The sequence below is a fragment of the Strix uralensis genome, chromosome 15, assembly GCF_047716275.1.
Source record: "Strix uralensis isolate ZFMK-TIS-50842 chromosome 15, bStrUra1, whole genome shotgun sequence".
Lineage (NCBI taxonomy): Eukaryota > Metazoa > Chordata > Aves > Strigiformes > Strigidae > Strix > Strix uralensis.
Window position 1 is genome coordinate 3856324 of NC_133986.1, and position 15552 is coordinate 3871875.

The 15552-nt window shown below is 53.2% G+C and overlaps 1 protein-coding gene across 9 annotated transcripts in view; it reads left to right on the plus strand.

Moving 5' to 3' along the window:
* The window catches only part of WT1 (WT1 transcription factor), a 93114-nt gene that overhangs the window by 58468 nt on the left and 19094 nt on the right, over nucleotides 1–15552 (plus strand). For 5 of the 9 annotated variants that reach the window (XM_074885036.1, XM_074885035.1, XM_074885031.1 and 2 more), the window contains exons 2-4: nucleotides 2480–2602; nucleotides 2867–2969; nucleotides 9311–9388. In XM_074885036.1, coding sequence (XP_074741137.1) covers nucleotides 9327–9388 — 62 coding nt within the window. In that variant the 5' untranslated portion in view covers nucleotides 2480–2602; nucleotides 2867–2969; nucleotides 9311–9326. Of the gene's footprint in view, nucleotides 1–295; nucleotides 873–2479; nucleotides 2603–2866; nucleotides 2970–9310; nucleotides 9389–10255; nucleotides 10400–15552 lie in introns of those variants that run through there. The other 4 variants (XM_074885034.1, XM_074885033.1, XM_074885037.1 and 1 more) reach the window with 3 other exon arrangements.

Consider the following 15552-nt stretch of genomic DNA (forward strand, 5'->3'; position numbering starts at 1 on the left):
GCGCACCCAGACATGGGGCCCGGGTTGGGCTTTACTCGGCCCCCGGCCCCGCAGCCCCGCACCCCCCCACCCGCGCCTGCCCCGAGCACCGCGGCGCAGCGGCCCGAGGGCCACGCACGGCCCGGGCCCGGCCGGGTGGATCGCGGCTCCGCCAGGGCCTGGCAGCGGGAGCGGGGCCCGTGTCCCGGCTCCCTCCCCTGCTCCGCCAGGGCCCTGCTCCGCGCCCGCGGGGGTGGGGGGTCCCTTCCGCCCGGGGCTGCCTCCCTGCACGGGCGGCACCGGGGTTTAGCCACAACTATTTTCGGCGACACGCAGCGAGCTCCTTCGGCAAGGAGGAATTCTGCAAGCGGTGTTTGCTTTTTTTTTTTTTTTTCCGTGGATGGATAAAATGTTCTTGCTTTGGCTCTCCTCAAGGTTGAACTCCTTTTTTTTTTTTTTTTAGCCGGTTCCTGCGACCGTGGGAAAGACGCTACCTTGGCTCTGCGATGACATTTCTGCCAAGACTGGGATGGGGTGGGGGTTAGGGAACTAAGGCTTTGAAACTTCTGCCCAAATTTTCTCTTCCCGTTCGCCTGTCTCTTCCATCCAGCTGGGCTCCTCCAACAACTGGATGCCTCCAGCGGCCCCTTTCTCCAGCAGATGTACAACTTTCAATTATTTTCAGCACATTTTAATCGGGCCTGGCTCTGATAACGCCCTAATTAAAGAGACCTCACTATCGGCAGCTTGGTTCAGAACTCAACTTTCTTATCACATTCCTGAAACTTTGGGTCAGGCAACACCGGAATATGCGGCCAAAACCTCGTCCTGCTCCGAGCTGAGTTTTGAAGGTCACCGAAAGTCTGTGCCGGGCCAAAAGTAACGTAGAAAGTGTCAGTGTTTTCTGAAAGTTAAAAAAGAGGCAGAGGGAAATGGGGAAAAGGGAGTTGAAGGTTGAGCCTCTACCCTGAGGGCTAAGGGAGGAGATAAGGAGCGAGAAACAGCTGTGGGGTGGGAGCCCGCGAGGTACCGGCTTGTCAACGCCGCTCGCATCGCGGCGAAAGGAGTTCTGCTCCTAGGGCGAGGGGGATGTGGGAGAGATTTGGCTGGCGTCGAGACAGTCCCACTTCTATCCCAGCCCCGCAGTCTCACGGCCGGCTTAAGATCATCGCAGAGGTGAAGGTTTCAAAGTCTTCCGTATGTTTGGTTTTTTTTTTCTTCCCCATCGCTCACTTAATTTCTCCCGCGCAAGCCCGCAGGTTAATTAAGTGCTGTAATGTCGCTGCATCCAGACTCTGCAGAGAGAATAAAACGGAGAAGCAAAACCCGATCCCTTTGTTGCCCTTCCGTTTTACTCTCTCTGAAATTGTGATTATCGATCGGCAGTGGTGAGGCAGAGACCTGCACAGCGCCGAGCACTCAGCACCGAAGGGACCTGAGAACAGTCCCGAGTGCTCCCTCTCGGCTAACAAAATCGCCCTCCGGCCACACGGCTCATCCAGACGGGGCTGCGGAGGGTGCCCGTGCTGGAACAAGCGGGTTAAGAGAGAGGGATTTGAGGGAGGGAGCGCTCTGCGTCGGTTTGGTTTCTTTTCCCAGCCCGCGTCGGACTTTTTGTTTTGTTTTTTTGGAAGAGTGACTCTCGGAGGAGCTTGGTTCTCGGGCTAAATGCTGATGAGCCGAGAAGCCTCTGAGATAATATTACTTTGTAATTACTTTTTAGCTGAAGTTGTTTAGCCAGCTCCAAGTCATTAATGAAAGTTGGTGTCCAGGCACCTGATTTACGATTTCTTGTCGGCCCGGGGTCAGCAGAGGTGGTCTCTTTCCATCTGAATCTGCTCGGTGTAGGAAACAAAATAGGCTGTTTATTATTTTGGAGAGCAATTTTCGTTGAAAGGAGGAGTTTTATTTTTTCATGTAACATTCCGCCTCTTTATTGCAGACTCTTCAGAAAGCTGCTCTTAAAAAAAAAAAAAAAAAAAAAAAAAAAAAAAAAGAAAAGAAAAGATTAAAGGGTAACTTCTAAATTGGAAACGGCAGAGGAGTACACCGAGCAGATGGAAATCTTCCTCTTTAATATGAGCAACAATTAATGAAAACATCCTTTTTATTACCGAAGCCGATCTGTTCTCTTTAAACACGAACGAGACTTCCGACTTTCCGCCCCTCGGAGCGGGCTGCCCGGCGCTCCTCTCCCGCGGCGGGGGGGTCCCACCCGCGCTGCCCCGCGCCCGCAGCCTCCCGAAGTGCGTGTGCTTGGGGGGGGGGGGGGCGGTGGGAGAGCGGGCACAGGTTCACAGCCTTACTGCGTCTTTTTACCTCACTGTGGGCAGCGGCACCGGGGGAAGGTCAATGCGGTGGGATAAATGCGAAGTATTTCGGCAGCCCGCGGCGGGGCCGTGGGCGCGTGGCCGTGGGAGCTTGCCGAGAGGCTTCGCGGGAAGCTGGTGGCCGAGCGGGCTCAAGGCTCCTCCTAACCCCGCTGTGGTCTCTTCGGCAGGTTACAGCACCGTGGCGTTTGACGGGACCCCGAGCTATGGCCACACGCCGTCTCACCACGCCGCCCAGTTTACCAACCATTCCTTCAAACACGAGGACCCCATCAGCCAGCAGCCCTCGCTCGGTAATTGCAGCCTCCGCGGGGTGCGGACCGCGCTCCCGGCCGCGGGGGCCCGCCGCGAAGGGCGCTGGCGGCCGGCTGACAATCCGGAGTGGCTCCGGAGTCGCGCCGCTGCCCTCCTGCAGGCCTGGCACAGAGCTGGAGCTGCCCAAACGCTGGAGGACGGGGCCCTGCAGCCCCCTCCGCAGCGCAAGGCGGGGGGGGTGGGGGGGGCGGGGGGGGCGGCTGGTCATCACAGCGGTTAACTGTTGGCCGTTTTCTCTGCAGGGGATCAGCAGTACTCGGTGCCCCCTCCGGTGTACGGCTGTCACACCCCCACCGACAGCTGCACGGGCAGTCAGGCCCTGCTCCTCCGGACCCCCTACAACAGGTACCTCCGCGGCAGGGAGCTTTGCTTTGCCTTTGCGTGGGTTGTTGCTCGGACGTGGTCTCTCCCCCCACATGCCGTTCGAACAGCTTTCTCCTTTCTTCAAGGAAACAGATTTATTTTTTCCTTTCTCAAAAGAAAAAAGGTTCACACGTTAAAAAACCCCAACCCAAGCCAACCCAACAAAACCCGCAAAAGCAAACAAAGTCAAACACAAAAAACCCCACAAAACCCAAAAAGACGCCTCACCCTCCGCCGCGAGCCCCGCCACCTCTCGGAGCTTTCCCGAGCCGCCTTGCCCTCCCGGGCCGGGCCTTGCGCGGGGCGGCGGCGGGGCTCGCCGCTGGCCGCGCATCTCCCGTGGGGTCGGGCGCTGCGCTGCCGGCTCGGGGAAGCCTCCCCGGGTAAGCGGGACCCGGGCTGCCCGGCCTCGTGGGAGCATGCCTGCCCCGCGGGCGCCAAGGATCTGGGATTTGCCCTCCCCCTCGCCGGGGAGGGGGCAAGTGCCCGGGGCAGCCCAGGCTGCGGGGCCCCGCCGGCGGAGTCCGGCCCAAACCCCGCTCCCGAGCCTCCCCTCGCTGCCCGCGGCCGGCGCGGCTCCGCCATCCTGCCCGGCCCCTCCGCCTCGGCGCAGGCTGCGCAGCGGAGCGGAGCGGAGCCGGCCCGTGGGGCGCAGCCGTCGGCTCCTGCGGCCCTGCCAGCGCCCGGCCCTGGGAACCCCCGCAGCCGGGAGGATGCGGGAGCGCTCGCTGGTGAGCGGCAGCGGTGGGCAGAGCGGGGTACAGGCAATTAAACCCCAGCTGTGCCCAGGGGCTCCGTCTTGCGGACCGAGACCCCTCCCGATGGCTCCCAGGAGCGACGGGGGCTGGCCTGCAGGGAGGTTATTTACTGAAAACGGGGAAATAAACCTATCGGATTTCCTTGCCGGGAGAAAGGTGCAGCTGGAGCTTTGCTGCGAGCACGAACTCTCTTTGCCAACAGACGGGTCCGTTGCGAGCTCGGCTTCCCGTTTTCTTCAGTCTGGCATGAGGGCTGGGCGTGTCTCTTTGCAGTTTTACAACGTGTTTAGTGAGCAGAGAAGTTCCCCAAAATTTATTCTTCAACTTTTTGTGAACTTGGAGCCAGTCCCGTATCTTGGAGTTGCTAAGTAACTCTCGCACACAAAACAATGTGCCGCCGCGAAGGAAGCCGCGAGCGGCTCCTCTTGTAGGCCGGTTATATCAGCTCTGATTAATCAACACTGGATGTGGGACAACAAAATTCTGTCACTTCCAGAAGCCACTTCGCTAATGAACGTGAGTTGACGTCAAGGGAAGGAGGGAATGAGGTAATGAAGGAAGGAAAGAAGCCTATCCAGAGAGATTAGCTTGCAGAATAATTGGCGGGGCGAAGCCCTGCGCTGAAGTGGCAGAGATTGCTCGCCTCGCAGGGAAATCTATAAATACGGTTTGTAGGGAGGCTCGGGGAGGGCAGCTCCGACCCGCCGCGGGCAGCCGCCGCCCTGCCCAGCCCCGCCACCCCGGGGCTCGCCCTCGCCTTCCGCTCCCGTGTCGGGGCTCCCGTGTCGGGGCTCCCAGTGGTGGCATCGCGGGCGCTCGCTCCCTCCCGTGGCGTTTGTACCCGCCTATACGTTCCGTGGAGCGAGCCCAGCCCTGGGAGGTGCGATTCCGGTAGGAAACCGCAGCTTGTGCCGAGACCTGTCTCCTTCCTCCATGTGCCCGTGCCGAGGTGGCCGCGGGGAGGGTGGGCACGGCCTGGCATCGCCCAGGTGCGGCCACCTCTCGCCCAGCGCTTTGGGCCCCGGGCCCGGCGCGGATGGGCAGAGCTGCGCTGCGGGGCCGGTCTCTTCCCGAGCTTAGCCTTGATCCGGCTCTGCTCCCTGGGAGGTTTACTGCTTAACTTCGGTAGGATAAGGATTTAAGCCCTTAAACCTCACACGAACCACTACTGGCGTGTGGGGGTGTAAATCGGGGCAGAACTTGTTGACGGCGAGGGCAGGTCCTGCTCCAGCACCCACGCCCGAACAGGTGGGTGAGCTCGGTGCGGCCTCGCCCCCTCCCCTCCTGCACGTGTTCAAAAGCATCTGAGAACCCCCATGTTCCTGCCACACAAGTGCTCTTCCTAGAAAGTGGGTGACCAGTTACCGTGCGGTTAGCCACATTTTCAACGGCCTGAAAACGGACCGCACCGTCTTGGGCGATATTGATATTAATCTGGTGGAATCTTTATTATTATTTTTTAAGACCGTATTTATTCCGTACTTCCTCCGCGAAGAGTTATTTGGCTTTTCCCTGTTCAGGTCAAGTTTGCGAGCTCCGCTTTGACAACTGATGGCTCGCTTGCCGCATCTGAGCGCCGGGTGTGGCCGGGACGGGGCGGTGAGGCTGTTCCGCGGCCATGCCCGCGCCCGCTGCGCGCCTCCCTGCGCGCCTGGCGCCCGTTGCGCGGGGCGCGCAGCAAGGGCGCAGGGGATGGCGCTCATCCGCGGCGTGGCGGGGTCGGTCGCGCCCGTCGTTCCGGGCGCTGGCTGGGGACAGCAGGCGCTCCCGGTCGCCTTTAGCAGCGGCGGGGGGGACGAGGCGGCGGGGGCACCGAGCTCGGGAGCGGGCGGTGCCGCCTCTTTCCCTGGCGGGGTGCGACAGCCGGTGGCCGCCCTGCACCGCCTCTCCTTCTCACCTCCCCGGGACGCTCGAGTAGCGCACTGGCGGCCTTTGTGGGCCCTCGCCCACCACCCCCCGGCCGAGGCTTCGGGTCCGCCCGGCCTTGCAGCCGCTCTCTGGTCCCCGCCGTCCCCCCGCCGCGGGTCTCTGCTGCGCCGGGGCGCGACCCGAGGGGTAAATCCTTCCGGGAGCACAGCGGGAGCGAGAAAGCAGCCGTGGTGAGATGCAGGGTGAACCGCCTCCACCTGATGCTCTCTCTTCCTCCTCCTCGCCGTCTCACCGGCTGGGTTCAAGGGCCCGTCAGGAAGACGCTACTGGCTCCCCCGGCCGGGAGCCCCCCGGGTGGCCAACGGCCGCGACAGCGTTGCCTTCTCTCCCGCACCGAGGCGAAGCGGTCGGGAAGGCGACAGCTTGAAAGAAATGGTCAAAAGATCGTAATTCTTATACTGGAAGCAAAAGTATCTTTGAAATCTCTCGCCTCGGCAACTACTCGCTCTGTTTATAGCGCAGGCAGGGAACACTGCACCGGCTGTCGGTGGCTGGACGAGGGTGACAGACCCGCGCGGGCTGCGAGTGGGCGATAGATGGCGAGCATTTGTGGGCCCATTAAAATGGTGATGTGAACTTTTCTACCTCGCGCTGTTTAATGTAGTAAACATGCTCGACGTTGAAAATTTACTGTGAGTCACACTTACAAAGACTTTAAAAGTGGAGGAGTCTCGGTTCAGATTATAGCTCTTTCTGTGCAGAGGTCAAGAACTCGGTAATACTGCAATGCAGGCCAAAACAAACTCTATATGATCTACTACTGGTTTCCTTTTAAGTTCCCTTTTTGCTCAGCGTTGACTTCCTTTTATTCCACTCCAACTTACATTAATCCCCGTTGTAGAAACGTTCCCCCCCTTCCTCTCGTTTCTCTTTAAAAGCATCTCTGTAATGAAAATAAGTTATTTTTAGTGTCTTCTTTGTGGCCGTTCGGAGGGCCAAGGATTCAGATTGAAATCAGTGCAGGCGTATCCCCGGAGACCCCGCTTTCCTTCTCATCACTCAAACCTCGTCCAAAGCCGAGGTTTTGAGAGGAGCTGTTAATTCCATGAGATCATCTCACGGGACTGTCAATAATAAACCACGGCGAGGTGTAAATGAAGTTGGGGATGTCCTGTTCTCTGTCACATGTCAGATGCGAGATGCTTCATCCTGTGTCGACGCCCGGTGGCCCCCGGGCAAACGGCGGCCGGCGCGGCCGTTCCTGCCTCGGGGCCTGTCGGGGCGCGGGGCCCGGCGGTGCCCACCTGCCCCCCCGGGGCTGTAGCCAAAGCTTGGGCAGTCCCGGGTGTTTGGAGATGGAAACCTCGCAGGGTCGTGGGCTCGGCATCTCCACAGAAAGGAAATTTTTTCCCTTGGCCACAGCCGGCAGCAGGGATCACGCAGACCCTCTCTGCAGCCCGTGTGAAGGGTGTGGGGGTGCCCCTCCGTGGGCACCCAGGTGCCGGGGCACAGCCCACGCCCGACGTGCCGAGAGACCGCAGCGCATCCCGCGGGAATCCGCTCTCAGGGCCTCAGATCGAACGTCCCCTTCTCCCCAAGGCGCGCAGCTGAAACGCGCCCCGGCTCGGCTCCGGCGCCGGGGGCGGCCCGGGCTGGCGTGGGGTGCTGAGCCCGGGCTGGCGTGGGGTGCTGAGCCGGGCTGGCGTGGGGTGCTGAGCCCGGACTGGCGTGGAGTCCGAGCCCGGATTGGCGTGGGGTGCCCAGCCCGGGCGCCGGCTCCCCCCGGCGTTTCCCCCCGGCTCTGTCCCACCGCAACTGCCGCGGGAGGGCGGGGGGGGGTTAGGGGGGTGCGGGTCTCTGGTGGGGCCGCCCCGAGCCAGAGGGACCGAGCGTGGCAGAGCGGGATTTAGCGGAAAGAGCGGCATTTCGCTCGCCTCTCTCCGAGAGCTTTGCAGGACGCCCAGCCTGCCCGACAGCCACTCCGGGCTCCCTTCAAAACCTGGAGCCAGGTCGGGCTCCGCCGTTAAGCTCTTGTCGGAGCCGCAAAGCCCGGAGAGAGGCGCGGCTGGAAATGGGGGAGGGCCGGGGGGAGCTTCGGGCGGGGAGCGGCGGCTTCACCTCGGCCCTGGACACGGCGCTGCTTTCGGAGCGGTTTGGACACTGTCACCCAAAGGCGGCATGCTATACAGTGGCTGCGAGCAGTGACAAGATGAATAAGTGTATTGCTTTATGAAAAAGCAAAGGAGGGGAAAAAAGTGGATATTGTGGGGGAGGCTCTTATAAATGAACTGTCAAGCGAAAGAAAGTTAAAGGGAAATCTCCTGCTGTAAATGCATCGGGCGGGCACTTCTAATAAAAATCAGGGTCCTGGAGGAATTAATTACAGCAGCATTACAGGAAGAATTCGTGGAATTGCAAAACGTAGTTGGCACAGACCAGCACGGGCTGCTATTGCAAATGGGGAAACTGCAGGAGAGTTTAACAATTCCTGAGCTGATATGCAGGACATTGTAGTAGCATAATAGCAGTTCAGACACACTAATGAATAATAGTGTCCAGTGATACTGACAAATGATATTACGCATACTTCGAGATTGAAGTAATTTAATTTGTTTTTATACGCAAAAGCTTCCCACTGGAATCTGACTTTTTTGGGTCGCTTCTACCTGCCACGAAGAAAAAAAAAAAAAGAAAAAAATACCCTCTTCTAATAACAGAATGATATAAATTCACCGCGTAAGTCCAGCGAATTTAGGTGTAATTAATCAACAGGGAGACTTGCGTTTATTGTGAGCGGCTGTTCCCCGGCATTAATCACGGAGCCCGGCTGAAAGGCCCGGGGGCTCCCGCCCTCCTTCCCCGCCGGGGCGAGGCTGCGCGGCGGCGGGGAGCTGAGCTGTGGGGGGAGCCCCGCAGCCTACCCGGGGGGGGCCGTGCCACGGGCGACGGCACCTCTTGGGCCTCGCAGGGAGCGCTCCGGGGGCGGGGGCCGGCCGGGCGGGCCGCTCCGCGGGGCTCTGCAGCGGCCCGGGGCCGCCCCCCGGCCGGTTACCTGGCTTTGAAGCCCCAGTTTGCGGCTTCCGAGCGGAGAGCGGTGGCCGGGAGGCGCGGGGCGCTGCTGCCGCCCGCGCTGGCTTCGGCGCGTAGCGGCGCGGAAGGAGCGCGTTCCAGCGGTGAGCTCCTCTTATCGCTCAGCCACCCCATTTCTCTCCTGCTTGTCAAGCCCCTCTGTGTAGAACATCCATCACGAGTCACGATAGCTTGCTTCACTCCATTAACCACGTGGTCTCTCACACTCCTGCTTAAAACAGTTAACAGATTTGCGTTTTTAAAACAAATAATCTGCTTCGCTAGCCCGCCCGGCTGCCTATATTCGTTTCATTAATTTCAACGTGTCAATATCGGATATTACTTTTCTGTAAGCAAAAAGTTTTCGGTCTCCACTTCCAGGTATTTACAAATTGGTAGGCTGGCAGATTCAAAGAGACTTTCCAATCCATAGCTATTTTTTTAATTTATTTCATTTTATTTAAAAAAAAATCATAATACATCGATAAAAGGGATTATATAAAATAAATTCACTTTCTACTATTATATATTTTAAAACAATAGCAAAGAAAATGTTGCTATCTTGATGTATTGGTTTTTACTCGATCGCTGTAATTTTAGTTCTAATTCTACGTATTTTCCTGACAGTGACAATTTATACCAAATGACCTCACAGCTTGAATGCATGACATGGAATCAAATGAACTTGGGATCTACACTGAAGGGGTAAGGTGCTTTATTCTTTTCTAATCTTTTGCCCTAGTGTAGTTGGGTTACTGAGCTAACTTTATCTTGTATTTCACGACTTGAATCTGGTCACTAGCACGAGAAAATACTGACCAGTTCCGACAGTGGTTCATCATCCAGCTGCAGCTTACCGTGTTTTTAAAAAGACTTGCAATATCCCACCTTAGGTGTCGGGGTGCTGCCTGGTTGAGGCCATTCAGTTCAGCAGTAGGTATTGGAGTGGCGAGGTTCCCCGGCGGCCCTCTGCAGCCGCCGAGCAGCCTCCGCGGGGCTCCGCGCCAGCCGAGGGCAGCGGCCGCGGGGCTCCGCCGGGGCCGGGCTGGGGTGGGGGGGTCCCGGGGCTGGTCCCGGCGGGGCAGCTGCTGCCCCTCCGCGCTCTCCTCCTCGAGTCGTCGCCCCTTCCTACCATCCCTCTTCCCCTTCCCTCCCTTCGCCGGGCCCTGCGTCCTGTGTCCCGGCCCTGCCGCCTCCCGGCTTCCTTCCTCCCGGCCATTGTCGCCCTCCCACCTGCCGGGAAGAGGCTCCGGCCCGCCTCCCCCGCGGGGCTTCCTGCTGCCGGGCGGGCAGGAAGGCCCCGAGGCGCCGCGGGGTCCCGCGGAGGGGTGGGGGGTGTGTGGGGGGGCAGCGCTCCCGGCCCCCGCCCGCCCCGGCCTGGGCGGGCCTCGCCCCCCGCCGGGCCTCCCCCGGTCCCCCGCGCTCCCCGGCCGGCCCTGGGGTCGGGGACGGGCTGCGGGGACGGGGAAGGGAGAAGGAGCGAGCGAGAGGGAGCAAGGAGGCGCGGGGCTCCCGGTGCCTCCCTCGCCCTGTTCCAGGCTGGGTGTCCTCTAACGCACCCAGGGGAGCGCGGGCAGGAGCGAGACCCGCTAGGTTGGTGCAGCACCCTGTCTCCTCCTTGGCTCATCTACGATCACTGCCACGAGCCAAAGAGCCGCCTTTTGATCTTGGCCCGCTCTGCTCTGAGTAGATAACAGGTTGTGAGAACTCCCGAAGGTAGGTATCGCCAGCTTGCTTTGGGATGCTCTCAGTGTGCCGTCTCAAGTGAACAGCAGCAGAAGTCTAGAAAAGCCTGCGTAGGTCTGCACTTTCATGTAGTTGTCCATAAATATGAAAACCTTCTTCAAGATGGACTTTGTGTACAGTGCTGTAGCGTGATAAAGTAAAAAAAATATTATGGGTCTGCTTCTAGCTCATTCACAAATGGTGTTTGAAGGTTAGAGGGAGAAGATAGCACAGTAAACTATTTGTATCGAAATGAATGAGAATTGAGCCTGAAGAGATCTCTCAAGGAGCTCTTTTGTGGTTGGAGAACATCCCCAAATCCTACAGTTGTGTACAGTTCAGTGTCTTTGCTGCTATGTCTCTTTTTAAAGGTTACTTCCTACTTCTTTTTTTCATAAGTGTTTTTGATTTCCTCTTTAAACTGTACCCTTTAAAGATCAGTCATTGCAATATTAGACACTGTTTTGTCTCTTCTGAAGAAAATATCCTGCAAAATGGAGAAACACATCAACCTTGACCGAGGTCCAAGTTATTAAAGCAAGGAAGAGGTTATTCTTTGGGGAACTCAGTGAGAAAAAAAAAAAAAAAAAAAGACACAATAGAAATATTAAAGGAGTACTGAACAAAATAAATGGCTTCTTACTTGTCCAGGAGTCAGACTGTTAGCAGTGTAAAGTATGTGACCTAGGATGCATGAAAAGGGGGGGAAAAAAAGAAACCAAGATGAATGATCTATGGTAAAACAAAGTTGAAAGTTTTGGTATAGGCCAAGATTGTAGAATCTGTGGAAAATCAGTGCTAGACATAGCCTCATCACTGGTAATATGAGCCAAAATAGTTATCTGTCTTTTCTGGCTGAGAGTTACAATACACAGTACCTCCAATCTCAGTTGCCATGAACATAAGGTATTCTTCCCAAGATTTACATCTTTAAAATATATGAACTGTTCATAAGTGATTCCCAGGCGTTTAGTATTTCAGATGCTTTTCTCAATCTTGTAGTTGTAATTTAAGAATTTTGGAATCAATCTTCCTGTTGAAATATGGAGCTTCTAGATTCTGTCCAACGATGACAGTCCTTGTTTAGCTCCTTGCCTTGAGTTCTCCCTGGCATGCCTTCCTGGCTTTGATAAGATTTTTACACTTTATAAGAAGGAAAAAAACATTACCAGTAAGTTCTGCAAATAGAGAATTCTACATTTATATAAAACTTATGGGCCATATACTTTATACTTGACAGTAGACCAGTTCAGTAGCTTGCTTTCTGGGTTTGTGTTCAGCGTAAGTTTAATATACTGAAATGAAGCTGTTGCTGTGCATTTCAGGTAGTTAACAGCTTCTATGTCTAAGGTATCTAGCAGTTTATCTGAGAGCATTCTGGTTTTAGCTGTTTACATTCTTGACAATATTTGCCTGATCAGCTCCAGAATCTCTTCACTCCAGATTAAAAGTTTGAAATTTGGCAAGGAATACTGTCAGGTGGCCAAAGCTGACATTGTGAAAATCATTCCCTTTGAGTTGCAAGCTTATGAACAGTCCTGTTTGTGTGCAATCAGAAGCAAGAGCCTGGCTTCCGAACTATTTAATGATTTTATCTGCTCAGAGCCTGCTTCAGCCTATAGCTTTAAGGCCTTAGAGGACTTTTTTTCCTGAATGTATTTTTCTCCCTGGATATTTTAATGTCGGATATTGGAACTGAGGGCAAGAAGTTTCTTCATCTTGGTGGGTTTTAGTCTTTGTGTGGTTTCAGACTGTAGAAGGCATGGCCTGAGTGACAAGCAGAGGTGGGCAGTAAAAGGTATGGAATAGAGTGCCTGGCCAGCCATGGCTCAGTGGCGGAGAGAGATACATAGGGTGAACAGAGATGTTGTCTTCTGACAGAGTGCAACAATGTGATAGACTGGCAGGGGAAGGGGAGAGAGGTGGAAACGGGGAAGCAGATAGAAAAGGCTGCAGCCATGAATTATAGATGTTTCTACTTGCTGGCAAACCAAAAGGAGGTCTGATGGCCCAGCCTGAGCTTCCCTCTGCAAGGAGTTGTCCCTGGAGAAGAAGACAACCCACTACTGCTACCATATAGTCCAAGTGACTTGAATCTATGTTGTAGGTTTTCACTTAGGTTCTGAATGCCAAAGATTGAGCTCAAGTTGTGCTTATAACTTGTATGAGGAAGTGCTGTGTGAGCTAGTGCCTTGATCATGTATTGCTTGTTTGTCCAGGGACTTCTCCATCACCTTTTGAACTTTGGGTAGACAAGAGAGAGGGCTGGCTTGTTGTCTGCAAGAGCTGTCACACATACTGGCAGCTTCAAGGATCTGAAAGGAAAGCTTCATGGTTAAAGCAGTGAACATCACTGTGGGATTAGATTTTATCTCTTCAGACTGCTGATGGTTCGTTTCTCATTTTGTGGTATTTTGGTTGGAGTAGCTAAGATCAGATTTATGCTGTTGCAGGAAAGTCAGTGGGTCCTTTGCTTATTACCCTGAGAACTCAGGTCCCAGACATTTCAAAATTAATGTCCCATGTTAGTGACACCTTTGCCTTCAGTTTCTGTCCTTAATATTTTTGCATTGCTTTCTTGTTTGTCCAATGTGGAAAATGCTGCTTCCCTTCATAGTGTGGTTGTAGAGGTAGACCTAATGACTATAAACCTCTCCTTGATATTTTGATGAGTTCTGTATAGAAGTGACATGGAAATAACTTATCACAAGTAGGAAATGATATGGCATGGTAGACAGGAAGTGTAGCCACATACCCACCAGGAAGACTTAACAGAAATATTGCATAGTTGCTTCTTCAGCCACTCAAGTAAAAAGTTTGGATTCATATTTCCAACAGTTACCTGAAATCGAGTATATAACCAGACGAAATTTGTTTTTTTCCCTTTTGGTTTTGCTTGGGTGTTAAATAGTTACCAGGTTCCATGGAAATTTGTATTTATTGCCATTTGCTCAGGCTCACTGAGGAAGGAAAATTAGGTATGAGCTCTGTAGAAGACTATTAAAACTGCATCTAAAACCAGACAGTGAAAACTTATTTTGTCTAGGAATGAATTGTAAAGGTTTTTCTGTTTAGCTTTGGCGGTACTATTAGAAAAATTTGGAGGTGCAAAGCTTCCTACTTGGGTTCAGTTCTGCCATCAAGTTGAATTGGAAATGGACAATGACCTATTGTTTTTCTCCCACTGAATTTTCCCTTTCCCACTGATAGCTGAGGGTCTCATTTTGAAGGGAAGTGTTGGGTGAAATCCTGATTCCACTCAGGTCAATCATAAAAAAACCCAAACCAAACAAAGACTATGGAAGTCAGAGAGACAAAGGTCCCCTGAAAATCCAGTGTCTTCGTTTCATCAACCAGCTGGTTTTCTCATTGAAGATGGCAGAAGGGCTGTAATCTGTGAAATCACATTTTTTAATATTCCTTTGCCTTGGAAAGTGAAGATAAAAATGCAGCTTTATACTCCACCCTCTGTAATAGTATTAGACAAAAACCAGGCAGAAACGTGATCTTCTATGTAACTAATCAGAATCTTTTTGCTGTCTCCATACATATTTTTCCCAGGGTGCTAGGATGGTAAATATTTTAGCAGAGGGAATTAACTCTACTTCTCTTCCTTTATGTTCTGTTATCAACGGGACTAGCCCACACCCTCACTTTGCCTCATTTTTTGGCTCTGTTTCTAAACCCTAAAATTCCTGTTCCTGCATTGAAACACAATTAAATTGAGGCTTAATGTGGTGCCTGTTTTATGTAATCTTGCTTTCTGGCTTTTTTTATTCTTCCAAGTCTGAATCTCATGAATCAATGTGTATTCACGTTTCATCTGAAATTTTCTAACTCTCCTCAGTATGCCCTAAAGCTTCCCTTTTTTGGTTTATGAAATAATAATAAAAAGCTTAACTCCTCAGATTAAGTTGTAACTGCTTTATACATTAGACAGACAATTTCAGCTTAACAAAGTAAAAATGGTGTGAGAGAGAAATTGCAGCTTGATTATTTTCTAAAATATTCAGATTAGAATGTCATCTTTTATGAGTTTTTTTTATAACCACTTAGATTGATACAACTCTCTAAAGCTGCTCTGGTTTTCATCACACATTCTCATCTGTAAAACCTTCATTTTTATTAATCTTTGTACAATCTGTACAACTTTGAGATTAATCATTTTAAAAGAGCTACTCTCCGAGTGCTAAGGATTCGCTGGGCTAATGGTAAATGCAAGTGCTTCTAAATACTCTACAACACAAAGCGCTTGCTTAGCGTTTTATGTTGCGTAAGTATCAGTCTTTGTTTCCCAGTTATCTAGAGTTACATTTTATGGCTATGTTTCGAGGTCTGTTTCTGGCTGCCTAGAACCAGAGAACAAAATATACTGAGTCTTTTTTTCACCAACTAACTCAAATTCTAAATATTTATAGTCCAGTTCTGCCTTTGTGCCGTTCCCATTGAAGTTAAAGGGAGTTGTATATTTACAACTAAAGGCAGAACTAGACTGTGAGGCCAAATCCTTCAGTCCTTGCTTGAACAAAAATTTCTGTTGGATCCTGGCAGGACAGTTTGGCTGCATCTGGCCCTGCTTAGTTTTGACTCCTTTTAGGACTTGTGGAGGATCCCAAGTGTCTATTGTCTCTCCTAACTATAACTCTGGGCCTTACTGGGGATTTTTTTTTTTTTTCTTCTTTGCTTAGGTCAACTGTTTGCCCCCGATTATCCCCCTGGCTTTAGCTGAGTTTCTCCCGGGGGCTGCTCAGCCCTTGGAGCAGGGGAAGACACAGTGTAGGAGCTTTGGCTGTGCTCTCAGCTGTGCTCTGAGTGCACTTGCAGCAGGGCGGCGAGCGGCTCTGTTGGCAGTTCTCCAGGCTGCTGTGGTGTTGCCTGAGCAGCCCATCCTGCTGGGAGAGGACATCTGGGTCCTGGTCCCAGAAGGCTGTCTCTCCCAAAGTATCAGTGTTTACCTACCCTGGATTATCACTGTTCATCTGAACAGTGCAGTGTAATCTCTAATGCATCTTCTTTTTAATTTATAATGCATATCTGGGGTGTACAGTGTGCACATTGCAGTGCTGCGGTGGAGATCTAGGCTGTTATCTAGTCCTGAGAGTCTATCAGGGTAATTTTTCATTATTATACTTACGGATTTAGTG